This window comes from Brassica rapa, chromosome A09 (genome assembly GCF_000309985.2).
Source record: "Brassica rapa cultivar Chiifu-401-42 chromosome A09, CAAS_Brap_v3.01, whole genome shotgun sequence".
Taxonomy (NCBI): Eukaryota; Viridiplantae; Streptophyta; class Magnoliopsida; order Brassicales; family Brassicaceae; genus Brassica; species Brassica rapa.
Window position 1 is genome coordinate 34,013,581 of NC_024803.2, and position 13,337 is coordinate 34,026,917.

At 29.5% G+C, this 13,337-nt stretch overlaps 2 protein-coding genes across 2 annotated transcripts; both read left to right on the forward strand.

Annotated features, from left to right (window-relative positions):
* Window positions 1-6,847: 6,847 nt before the first annotated feature.
* LOC103842281 (peroxiredoxin-2E, chloroplastic) lies at window positions 6,848-7,851 on the forward strand. The gene has a single exon (XM_009118904.3). The coding sequence runs from the start codon at window positions 6,934-6,936 to the stop codon at window positions 7,624-7,626; it is 693 nt and encodes a 230-aa protein (XP_009117152.2). The 5' UTR covers window positions 6,848-6,933; the 3' UTR covers window positions 7,627-7,851.
* A 1,171-nt stretch (window positions 7,852-9,022) lies between these two features.
* On the forward strand, window positions 9,023-13,328 carry LOC103841228 (berberine bridge enzyme-like 26). The gene is made up of 2 exons (XM_009117748.2): window positions 9,023-10,242; window positions 10,339-13,328. The coding sequence occupies exons 1-2, from the start codon at window positions 9,758-9,760 to the stop codon at window positions 11,462-11,464; spliced, it is 1,611 nt and encodes a 536-aa protein (XP_009115996.2). The 5' UTR covers window positions 9,023-9,757; the 3' UTR covers window positions 11,465-13,328.
* Window positions 13,329-13,337: the final 9 nt, after the last annotated feature.

Genomic DNA, 13,337 nt, shown 5'->3' on the forward strand with positions numbered 1-13,337 from the left:
ATCAATAGTTTGTATTTTTAAATAGTTTTATTTAAAACTACTCTTTTTGGAAAATTTTCATTTTTTTAGAGAAATAGTAGGGTTTATGATTTAGAAATTAGTATAACAAGAATATTTGAGGATAGGTGAGTATTCTTTCTGAGATTTTCATGAACATGTTGTATTTTGAAATAAATTTCTTAAAAACTGCTATTTTTGAATTTTTTTTCATTTCTTAGAGAAATACTGTAGATTAGGATTTGTGATTTAGAAATTAGGATAACAAGAAAGTTTGTGGATAGATGAGTATTCTTTCTCAGTTTTTTCATCAATATTTTTTTTATTTTTAAATAATTTTCTTAAAAACTGCTATTTTTGGAAAATTTTCATTTTTAGAGAAATACTGTAGATTAGGGTTTGTGATTTAGAAATTAGGATAACAAGAATATTTGTGGATTGATAAGTATTATTTCTGAGTTTTTCATGAATAGATTGTATTTTTAAATAATTTTCTTAAGAACTGCTATTTTTGAAAAGTTTTCATTTTTATAGAAATACTATAGATTAGGGTTTGTGATTTACAAATTAGGATAACAAGAATATTTGTGGATAGATGAGTATTTTTTCTGAGTTTTTCATCAATAAGCTGTATTTTTAAATAATTTTCTTAAAAACTGCTATTTTTGAAAAAAAAATATTTCTTACAGAATTAATGTAGATTTGGGTTTGTGAATTATAAATTAAGATAACAATAATATTTGTGGAAAGTTGAGCATTCTTTTTGAGTTTTTCATCAATAAGCTGCATTTTTAAATAATTTTCTAAAAAACTGTTATTCTGAATTTTTTTTTCATTTTTTAGAGAAATACTGTAGATAATGGTTTGTGATTTAAAAATTAGGATAACAAGAATATTTGTGGATAGATGAGTATTCTTTCTGAGTTTTTCATGAACATGTTGTATTTTTAAATAATTTTTTTTAAAACTGCTATTTTTTGAAAATTTTCATTTTTTTAGAGAAATACTGTAAATTAGGGTTTTGATTTAGAAATTATGATAACAAAAATATTTTTGGATAGATGAGCATTTTTTCTGAGTTTTTCACAGTGTTTTGAAACCCGACCCGGACCCGCGGTTGACCCGGTAAACCCGGCGATCCAGAAAAAATCCGGTTTGGGTTTTATAAAAAACCCAATATTTAAAAATCCGCAAAAACCCGTAAAAATCCTCAAAAACCCATTAAACCCCGGAATCCGATATCGGTTGAACCCCCGGTTGAACCAATAAATAACTTTTACTCATTTTTTAGTTTTTAGATTATGTTTTATATTCCAAGTTTTCAATTAAAAAGTTAGGTGCTGACAAAAAAAAGGTTAGGTTTTCCCTTTTCAATTTTATATTTGTAATTTTTAGATTTTGATGAAGATTTTTCACTATGCCACCTAAAAAAATGAAGTGAACGATGATGGAGAAAACCAAAATTAGTTGATGTGATTTGGTGTTAGTTTATTTCTGTTATTGACAATTTAATACAATGATCTTTTACTCTTAGTTTATTTTGAATTTGAAGTTAATTTATTATTCAAATTAGATATTTAAATATTTGTGAGTTTTATATCTTGATTTTTTTAGATGTCATAACTCTTACTTTGTTACAGAAAATTTTAAATAGTCTAAACTATTTTTTTATATTTTGCATGTCAAATGAAATAAGAAAATAAAAACTAAAGTTAAGTATTTGTTAAATACTTTTTAAACATAAAGTATATACATATCCAAACTATTATTTAATGTTTTAAAAAACATTTAGAAAATATTAAACTTTAGTTTTTTTATATATTTATTTTCATAGCTAATATATTATTATATAATAAAACTAATTCATTTATTAACCCGCGGTTTACCCGTAGTCGACCCAGTGACCCATCGACCCGGTAAGTCGTCCGGTTCAATGTCCGGGTCGGGTTTAAAAACATTGGTTTTTCATGAATATGTTGTATTTTAAATAATTTTCATAAAAACTGTTATTTTTGGAAAATTTTCATTTTTTAGAGAAATACTGTAGATAAGGGTTTGTGACTTAGAAATTAGGATAACAAGAATATTTGTTGTTTGATGAGTATTCTTTCTGAGTTTTTCATGAATATGTTGTATTTTTAAATAATTTTCTTCAAAACTACTATGTTTGGAAAGTTTTCATTTTTAGAGAAATATTATAGATTTGGGTTTTTGATTTAGAAATTAGGATAACAAGAATATTTGTAGATAGATGAGTATTCTTTATGAGTTTTTCATCAATAGGCTGTATTTTTAAGTAATTTTCTTAAAAACTGCTATTTTTGAAAAGTTTTCATTTTTAGAGAAATATTGTAGATTAGAGTTTGTGATTTATAAATTAGGATAACAAGAATATTTGTGGATAGTTGAGTATTTTTTCTGAGTTTTTTCATCAATAGTTTGTATTTTAAAATAATTTTATTTAAAACTCCTCTTTTTGGAAAGTTTTCATTTTTTTTAGAGAAATAGTAGGGTTTGTGATTTAGAAATTAGGATAACAAGAATGTTTGTGGACAGATGGGTATTATTTCTGAGTTTTTCATGAACATGTTGTATTTTGAAATAATTTTCTTAAAAACTGATATTTTGGAATGTTTTTATTTTTTAGAGAAATAGTGTAGATTAGGGTTTGTGATTTAGAAATTAAGATAACACGAATATTTGTGGATAGATGAGTATTGAGAAAAACACTATAGATTTTTTTTCTTTTTGATCGTAAAATTGAAAATAACTATAACAGTTATATATTTGTTTAAAGAATATTTTATTAAGTTATTTTCTTTTAACTTAACTTGATTTATAAGGGTCTGACCACTCTAGAAACAACTTCAAAACTTTAAATTTGATAATAGAAGGTTTAACTGTACAAAACTTTATATTTAAGGTTTCTTACTTTTCTAGTTCTTTTACTTGTGTAACTTTCAAATAATGTTAATAACTTTTTTGTTTAATCTTTTTAATACAAAAATATTTAATTAATACTACAACAAATATCATACAAAGATTAAATAATGTTACTACATGATATAATAACAACGTGCATTATTATGCATAACATGATTATTGGAAATGAACATTAGAAATGCAAGATCGAGTTGAAATGGAAATAAATAAAAATGATCGTATACAAAACTTTTTAACTCGTAGTCGAAGAAAACTCATTTACACTTGAAAATTTCTTAATTGATCATAAGTAGGATTATAGTAGGGGTAAATTATAATGAAATATTATATAATTTAGTTAAATTTAATGAATTATTTTGTATGTTTTTATTTACATACAATATTTTACTACAATATAATATTTAATTAATTATTTTTTGTTTATAATACTTTTGTTGTATATTTTATGGTTATTATAAAAGATTTATGCTTTTGGTTGAGTTTTATTAAATATGATGGACTATTATGTAAAATATTAAAAAAATAAAGCTTAATATAAAGTGTTGATTTTGGAGAAAAACACCATCATCTATATTATTAAAAGAGAAGTACCCATTAAAAATACCCCTAAGTTTTCTAATTTATTTACACTTCCATGCCACTGAGAATTAAATTAAACTATATATTTTAATGCTTGTCTTTTTCAGTTAAATTAATGAGTTTTTCAAAATCAAATTTAAATTTAATGTCATTAAATAAACCCACATATTTTAATGCTTGTCTTTTTCAGTTAAATTAATGGTTTTTTCTTAATCAAATTTAAACTTAATGTCATTAAATGAACAAAAAAATACATCATATTTAACGTAGCTTATTACGGACGAGTACAACCCAATAATGAACTTGAAGTTTATTTTTACGAAAACGTGAATCACTTGACGTATATAATATTTAAAATATATTAACTACAATATAACAAATGCATATAACCTACCTATACTTTAGTTTGAAATGATCATGCTCAAATTTTATATAGTCAACTTACATCATGCACCGATCGATATACAATATTCAAACCATCTATTGATTTTCTAAACTTTATAAAAAACAAATCAATAAATGCAAACTCAAAATAAAATATCTTCTATTAATCAAAACATAATATCTTTAGTGTCGTATCTTTAACGTACTTATTAAATATAGAAACTGTAACCATAATTACAGTAATTATAAGAATATATTTGATTTCAACCAATTGATCTATTACTTCGGTAATTGATTTGCTTGCAGAAGAGGAAACAATAAATTTAAAATTTGTAAGAATATAAAGATATAGAGATTCCAACCAGTTGCCTATATTTTCGTATGCTTTTCGCATAATAAGCTTCAAATTGAACATTGAAAAAGATAGAGGTTTTTTTTTATCTTTTACCGACACAGAACTTAAACAAAACAAAGAGTTAAAGACAATTTTTTGTGTTATACTTTCCGAAAAAAACGGTTACAACATGGGCTTTCATAATATGGTCTTCTAACGTATCATTTAATAATTATCTTGACACAAAACAAAGACTATAAATAATTTATTATTAATAAAATTATGAAATTATTTACAATTTGATGACTAATTCATCGCCCTTTTTTATATGTTAAATTTTTCATATAAGTTTAAAAATCATTGTATTTTCTTTAAACATGTATAATTAATTTATAATCTTTTATGTCATATTAAGTCATAATATAATACTAGATTTTGACCCGCGCTTGGAAAGCGCGGGGTTGTTGGATTATATTATAATACAAAATTTTATTATATGGAAAAACATAATTTTTAACAGCTATATAATATACAAATTAGTTTGTTTGAGATTTTATATGTACACTTTTACGTAAGTTTCTTTTCGACATGAGAATTATATACGGATCAAAAAACAAACCGAACAGACCCAAAATTATAGGTTTAGTTCAGGTCCAGAGAAGATAACCTATTGAATTTTTTTTGACCCGCAGGTCTTTGTTTGAGTCTGGGTCCTACCCTAGACCCGATCATAAATATGTGTTTATTAGGTATATTTGGATATTCCGAATAGGTTTCCGGTATTATGGATATTGTTTTTAAGTTTTTGGTTTACGATTAGAGTTTTGATTTCAGGTAAATTTTTCAAATTAAAAAAAAATTGGGTATTTGGATAAAATTTTGGGTATTTTTCAGTTCATCGTGTCAGATTTTGAATAATATTTTAAATTTTTAGGTATTTGAATTTTTTTTGTATTTGTTTGGAGTTTCAAATACTTTTCGTGTTTTGGATATTTTTCAGATTTTTCATATATTTCAAATTTTTTTAGGATCTTAAATACCCGAACAGATGTGGACCCATTACGTCCATATCAGGTCCAACAACCTTTTGATATAGATTTTTAACGTTATTGTACAAAAACATGGTTGATGAAATATTTTTCTGTGTAAAGGTATCATAAGAAATAATATTAAGATCTGTTTTAAAATATTTAAAATATTGTATGTTTAGAATGATTAATGTATTATAAGAAAAATAATAAATAGTTATACATAACTCCAACAACTTTTTTATATTAGATTTTTAAAAACTCTTTCCTTTTTAATAGTTTTGATTTGTTTTAAGTGAAAAGTATATAAAAGTATAATATCTAAATAAATAATTTTCAAAATCTTGAATAATCAATACTGATATCGTGAAGTCAGGTTAGCTTTAATAGAACCAATGAATTTCTTCATTTTTGTGAAGGTAACATAAATATTCAGAAAAATCATTTTTAAATATGAAAATATTATCAAACTATAGACGGTTGAAAGTTTAGTATATGATATGTGATTTTAGTGGGAAAGTTTATATATGATATGATTACTTTATTATAAAAGAAAGATGAAGTTAGAATGTACACATATATGTCTTGTAATTTATCTTGCTTTAAATCATATATTATATGATAAAAGTGATAATATAAAATATTAGTTTCAATGCTTTTACGATTAAAAATCAAAATGATAAATATAGTAATAGTAATGATTAGGATTTAGGAGTGAGATTTAAATAAATAAAAGAATTGACTAAATTATTGTTAGAGAAATATATGGTAACATATTGTTAGTATAAATTTAAGGTAAGACCAAAAAATAATAAGTTAAATGAAAGGGTCCAAACAACTTTTATAGGTAGATTTTTTTAGAATCCTTCCCTTTTAATAGTATTGATTTCTTCATATTTTACATTAATAATCATTGTTTGTATACATCGTTTACAATTCTCTAATTACGTCTATTTGTTCAATTTTTTATACGATATCGAATATTCGTCATAAATAGATGGTTTAAGATGCCAAAAAAATTATTTACTTGGTGAATATAATACATCAAATATTACAAATACATCTTTAGTTAAATATATAACCAAAAACCGAAAATTCAAACCCGCACTGGCGCGCGGGTCAGGTTCTAGTACCTTTTATTTAAGATTTTGCGAAGCCTTAAAAAAAAAAGGGTTTTGGAGATGCTCTAACTTAAACTCTACTGCACTTAACTGCAGTAAGGGCATCTCCAACCCCACTCCATATTTTACTCCAAAATTGAAAAAATGAAGTGAGAAATGGAGTAATGAACAAAAAATAAAAGGATTACTCCATTTATAGAATAATGCTTTTATTTTTTGTTCATCACTCCATTTCCCACTCCATTTTTTCCATTTTGGAGTAAAATATGGAGTAGGGTTGGAGATGCTCTAACATTTGGTCATAAATTTTTGGCACCTGCTCAACAAAAAAGTCTTCGATCTTAATTTTATAGAAAAGAAAAAATCTAAAGCTAATAAGGATACAGGCCCATTTAAGAACATTAGGCCCAATAACGACGGAGCCTTCTAGGTTCCACATCCTTCCTTGTCTACTCATCATCCCGAAAAGTCACAATCCTGAGTCACTCACAGACCAAACACACACAACATTACATTTGAACCACTAAACACACTTATCTATCAAACCATGGCGACTTCTCTTTCCGTCTCCAGACTCCTCTCTTCCTCCGCCATCTCCGTCGCCAAACCGCTACTCTCCCCAACCTCCGCCTTCACCGCCCCAATCTCCTTCTCCCGCTCCCTCGCTCCAAACCTCTCCCTCAAATCCCCCACCCGCCGCACCTCCATCTCCGCCGTCAGATCCTTCTCAGCAACAACCATCTCCGCCTCCATCTCTGTCGGAGACAAACTCCCCGACTCCACCCTCTCCTACCTCGACCCCGCCACCAACGACGTCAAAACAGTCACCGTCTCCTCCCTAACCGCCGGTAAGAAAACCATCCTCTTCGCCGTCCCCGGCGCCTTCACTCCCACCTGCTCGCAGAAACACGTCCCGGGATTCGTCTCCAAGGCCGGAGAGCTCAGATCCAAAGGCGTGGACGTCATCGCGTGCGTCTCAGTGAACGACGCGTTCGTGATGGAGGCGTGGAGGAAGGACCTCGGGATCAGCGACGAGGTGATGCTGTTGTCGGATGGGAACGGAGAGTTTACTGGGAAGCTTGGCGTGGAGTTGGATTTGAGGGATAAGCCTGTGGGGCTCGGAGTTAGGTCGAGGAGGTACGCGATTCTGGCGGAGGATGGTGTTGTGAAGGTGCTGAATCTTGAGGAAGGAGGTGCTTTCACCAACTCTAGTGCTGAGGATATGCTTAAAGCTCTTTGATTCCGTTTTGTCTTAAGACTTTTGTTCTCTTTGTGTTGAATTTTCTTCTGTGTTTTGAATTTTCGTGAAGCTTTCAGATTATATATCGGATCTGTAATGGAATAAAACATCGGAGTCGTTTTTGTTTGTCGGAATATGTTTGTTTCGAATTGTTGACTACTTTGGGTTACTCTTTTTATGTGTTTTGACATTTTGTTAATTGATTGATAAGTGCCATTTCAGTCAGATACCAATATTCCCACTACGTCTTTTGTATACACCAAAACTTTGCGCGACTTTCTCTGAACATGTACAGTTCAGCTTGTTTTATGCAAACACCTAGGGCCTGTGCACATTAGAGTAGGCCTGGGCGTTTCAGTCCGGTACTAAATATTTAGATCCATTAGGTACTTATAATTTTTCGGTTTGAATCTATAATTAAAATACGCATAAAATATCCATAATTTTTTGGGTCCATATCGAATCTAGTTCGGGTATTTAGGATTCTAAAAGGACATGATATACTCAATTTCATTAAATTTAGTCGATATTTGTCATATATATTTAAAATTTTACAAAATAACTTAAATAAAATTATTAATAATTAAAATAAAATATTTTTAAACTCTATATTTTATATTTTAAAGCTTCATATTACTTGAAAATGTTATAAAAAATAACAAATGTTGTTAACTAAAGATATTTCAACTAAATTATAAAATAATATATATAAAATAGAACACAAAAAATTATAGTTTTAAATACATGTTTTTAAGTCGGTACAAATCCGTTCTTATCGGGTCGGGTCTATTCGGATCGGTTCCTTTCAGTTCTGGTTTTTTCGGTTTCGGTTCTTTCGGGTAAAAGAAATTTAGATCCAAAAGGTACTTGTAAATTTTCGGTTCGGTTCCGGATAGAATATTTTTGCGTCGGTTCGTGTTCGAGTTTTCGGGTGTTAAAATATCCAGGCCCACATTAGAGAGACCCAAAAGTCATTGACTTTGGGAAATGACGTTAGGTTGTTGGTAGCTGGGACATACTTGGTAAATTGCTTCCTTAGAAATCAGCTATGCATATCTCATATTCATTTCCTTTAATCATATACATCATATTCTGTAAAAAAAAATTATCAATTAACAAGAGCAAAATTTCCAATAAATAATTTTGTTATAAAAAAAAGTTCAATAAATGCTGAAATAATTTACAAAATATAATTAATAAAATCCTAAAAATTAAATAAAATTTCAATATAAGTTAAAAATCAAATATAAAATGAAACAAACATATATTATAAAACTTTATTTGTTGTTAAATAACATATATTAATTATTATCTATGACATTATTGAAGCAATTTATATAGTACTTTAATATATATATTTTATATAATTTTATTACATTAAATTATATTTTCAATTTATTTATTTTGGAAATGGATTAATAATATCGTGTGAAATTAATTTATGTAAAATATTAAAATTTGAAACTCTTAGAAAAATGTATCAGTTTTTTTTTAGATTTTATTCAACTATATTAAAGTGAAATAAAAATCAAAAATCAAAATATAAATCATTACATTTTTCTTAATTTTGATTTATTTAATAATTTTATGTACACTAAAAATCCGTTAGTGGTTCTTTCAACTCAAACTAACAAATTTTAATAAAATTTACAATATAATTTAAGAAACATATTTATTATTTTTAAATATTTTATAAAATTAAAATATATTAATGTATTAAATAGTTTTATTTTAGACTCACCCGCCCACATGGCGGATCAACTCTTAGTTTTAAATAAAACTTTAGACGATAAGAAATCAAAAACTTGTATTTATAAAATTTGTTTAAACCAGATAGGCAAAACAATTCAACGCGTCCATATTTTCAATACGTGTGAAATGGATATCTCAATGAAAAAGTAGTTGTCAGCCAGCCCCATAATTCAGACAGAATAGTTGTGAATAATATACAACTGACTAATCTTATAATAATCACACAATTCTCTAAGCACGATATACTCTCATCAATTAATTAAAGGATCTCGTTTTGCACATATGAATATAATATTTTACTTATAATGGCTTCTTCTCTCTTGAAATAAACATATCTTGAAGCCTCTTCTCTCTTGATATACTTAGAACGGCTGCAGGGATGATTTTTTGCATATCTTTTCTAGCCTTGTTTTTTTCATCCTACACCATAACTCCAACTTCATCAACCTCTGGCTCTCTACAAGATGACTTCATCAATTGTCTCCACAAAAACACAAACGTAGATTTCTCACTCGAGCAAACGTTCTTTACCCCTGGCAAAAACGTCTCTGTGTTTAACGAAGTTCTTGAATCTACGGCTCAGAATCTTCGGTTCTTGGCAAGATCAATGCCTAAACCGGTTTTCATATTCAACCCGACTGACGAGTCTCACGTCCAAGCATCCATCATATGTTCCAAGAAACTCGGTGTTCATATCCGTGTCAGAAGTGGTGGTCACGACTACGAGGGTCTGTCTTATGTCTCAGAAATAGAAAAGCCGTTTATAGTGATGGATCTGTCAAAGCTGAGAAAGATCAACGTTAATATAAGAGACAACAGTGCTTGGGTTCAAGCTGGTGCTACTGTTGGGGAACTTTACTACAGGTATGTACGAAATTTAGGGGAAAAAAGAGTAGAAGAAGAATATTTCATATCTTTGATATTGTATAGTTGATCAGGAAACTGTTTTGCTACCTGTAGGATTGCAGAGAAGAGCAAAGTCCATGGGTTTCCGGCGGGTTTGTGTACGAGCTTAGGCATAGGAGGGCACATAACAGGAGGTGCATACGGTTCTATGATGAGAAAATACGGTCTCGGTGGAGATAACGTGATAGACGCAAGTATTGTTGATGCCAAGGGTAAATTACTCAACAGAAGCTCGATGGGTGAGGATATGTTTTGGGCCATTAGAGGAGGTGGAGGAGCCAGTTTTGGGACAATTCTAGCATGGAAGATCAAGCTTGTTCCTGTTCCCAAAACTGTAACCGTGTTCACCGTTACCAAAACGTTGGAACAAGACGTGGGTAACAAGATTCTTTCAAAGTGGCAAGTGGTCGCTGACAAGCTTGTTGAAGAGCTATTCATCCGAGTGATCTTCAACGTAGCTGAAAACAACGGAAGTAAGACCGTGACCATGTCATACAATGCCTTGTTTCTCGGAAACAAAGGCATGTTGATGAAAGTTATGAACAAGAGTTTCCCGGAGCTAGGTCTCACATCGAGTGATTGTGTCCAAATGAGCTGGATTGAATCCACTGTTTACATTTCTGGATTCCCGAGCGAAACGCCTACTAGCATTTTGCTTCAAGGGAAGTCGCCTAACCCAAAGATCAACTTTAAAGCCAAATCTGATTTCGTGAAGAACCCGATTCCCGAATCAGGGCTGATCGGGATGTTCAGCAAGTTGCTCAAAGAAGACACTCCATCAATGATATGGAGTCCTTACGGAGGAAGGATGTCTGAAGTCCACGAGTCTGAAATCCCTTTTCCACATAGAAAAGGTGTCATCTTCAAGATCTTGTACGTAACCATTTGGCCAAACAGCGACAAGAGACCGAGCAGGCACATCAACTGGATAAGAGATATGTACAGTTACATGATGCCTTATGTCTCAAGCAATCCAAGACAATCATATGTCAACTACAGAGATCTAGACCTGGGACAGAACATGAAAAACACGAAATCGAACTTCAAAAATGCTCAAGTCTGGGGAACTAACTACTTCAAAGGCAATTTTGACAGATTGGTGAGGATCAAATCAAGGGTTGATCCAGAGAACTTCTTTAGGCACGAGCAGAGCATCCCACTTCTTCCTGTTCAAGGCTAACCAGACTCAGCTCAGGATATCATCACACTATATCAAATAAGAATATAACTATATTGCACCTAGCTAAGAACATGCAATGAAATTAGAAGAAATCTACAATCGTTCTTTTGTATTTCAGAAAATGTTTTGGCTATAATAATATAAAAGTATGGAGGCGATACTTTGTGTCACTCAAATTCGAATAATTGCATCTTATGAATCACAAGGGCTTCCAATGGAGATATTAATTTAGGACTGAAGAGAAGATTTCAAGATTTCACTATATACTATATTCTGCGAGAGCAAAATTGAACTGCTAACCGCTTAGCAAGAAATGCTCAAGCTTTTCATAGGAATTTATGTTTTGTTGACTGTTTTATTTCGGTTTAGTTACCTAAACCACCTCAAACTTGAGTAATATAATGATTTTCAGATGACAAACAAAAAACTTTCAAAAGCTCAGACGAAAGCTGAATGAGTATAATGTTTATATTTGAAAATATATAAAAATGATTTTATAAAATAATTTTAAATAAATTTTGCATATCTGACAGCTAGCATCATTTTGTGTCTGTTTGTGCCTCCGCCATTGTGCATCAGTGTTCCGAAGGATCTGGACCTAAACCTAGAAAAGTCGCATGAGAATCATCAAGATCTGTATCGTCTCGTCCTTAAAACACTTGACTACTGTATCTTCTAAATCGCCATCGTTGAGTAGATGTTCTTCATCTTAGTTACCGAGCAAGTTAAAACCGCAACTAACCTCAAACGATATAATAACAGAGCCACAAGGCCCACAACTAATCTCAAACGATAGAATGCTGACAGAGCCTTTGTCGAAATATTTTAGAATAGAGAAAACTCTAACTCTACTAAATCTGCATGTCACTAAATCATCAAACTCGATCCACTATCCAAAAGAGAGACTTTGACAAAACCATCTAAAACATCAAGACATGTGAAAATGACCCCAATGAAAAAATGGTTGTTAGCATGTCAAATAATAAATGAAAAATAATTATGAATATACACAACTGGCTAATCTTTAATAACGGACCTCGTTTATCACATTCATATAAATATATTTTCGTTGACCACAACAATCTATTTTATTAAAATAGAAGTCACAAACTTATTTCATGTATAATTTTTTTTTTAAATGGAGCCTTATAAAATCATGTATTAATTATTTCATATTAATATTTTCCGACTTACGTCTATAACTAAAGCCTATAATATCGGTTCACTTAACAAACATGTTTTGCCATCATTAATGAATCACACACGATGACCTGAGTTTACGATCATTGTATACTAATTTAACGACCCATTGCTTTACATTATGATCAACCTCGAGAATTTTATTAATTAAATGGAATGTTTATCTTTAGTCTATACTATTAAAGCATAAATTATGACTTATTTCATATGTGATTTTTTATTTATTTAGACGACCATTTAAAAAAAAACTTAAATGATTTTTTGTTTACATATTTAAATTATTCAAAAAAAATCAAATAGATATAACTAAAATTACTTAAGTGTTAATTATATAACATGATGTATGATAGATGAATAATTGCAAATAAAAGTTTCAACACTAAAAAATTCATTGTAAATAATTCAAGAGTTTCACAGTAGAAAAATTTAAATCGACAGTAGACAACACAAGAAACCTAAAAAAAAAAAAATTGGCAACGAGAAACTGCAGGTTTAAAAGGACAAAAGCTAACACAATGCAATACCATTTTTTGTTTAATAATGTAAATGAAGCAGACGTTTTGAAAATTATACTTAATTTAGGTTATTCAATCAAAGATTTAAATCATACAAATAATCCTATCAACATATATGTATGACCAAAACCTTATAAAAAACTAAAATACAAGTATAC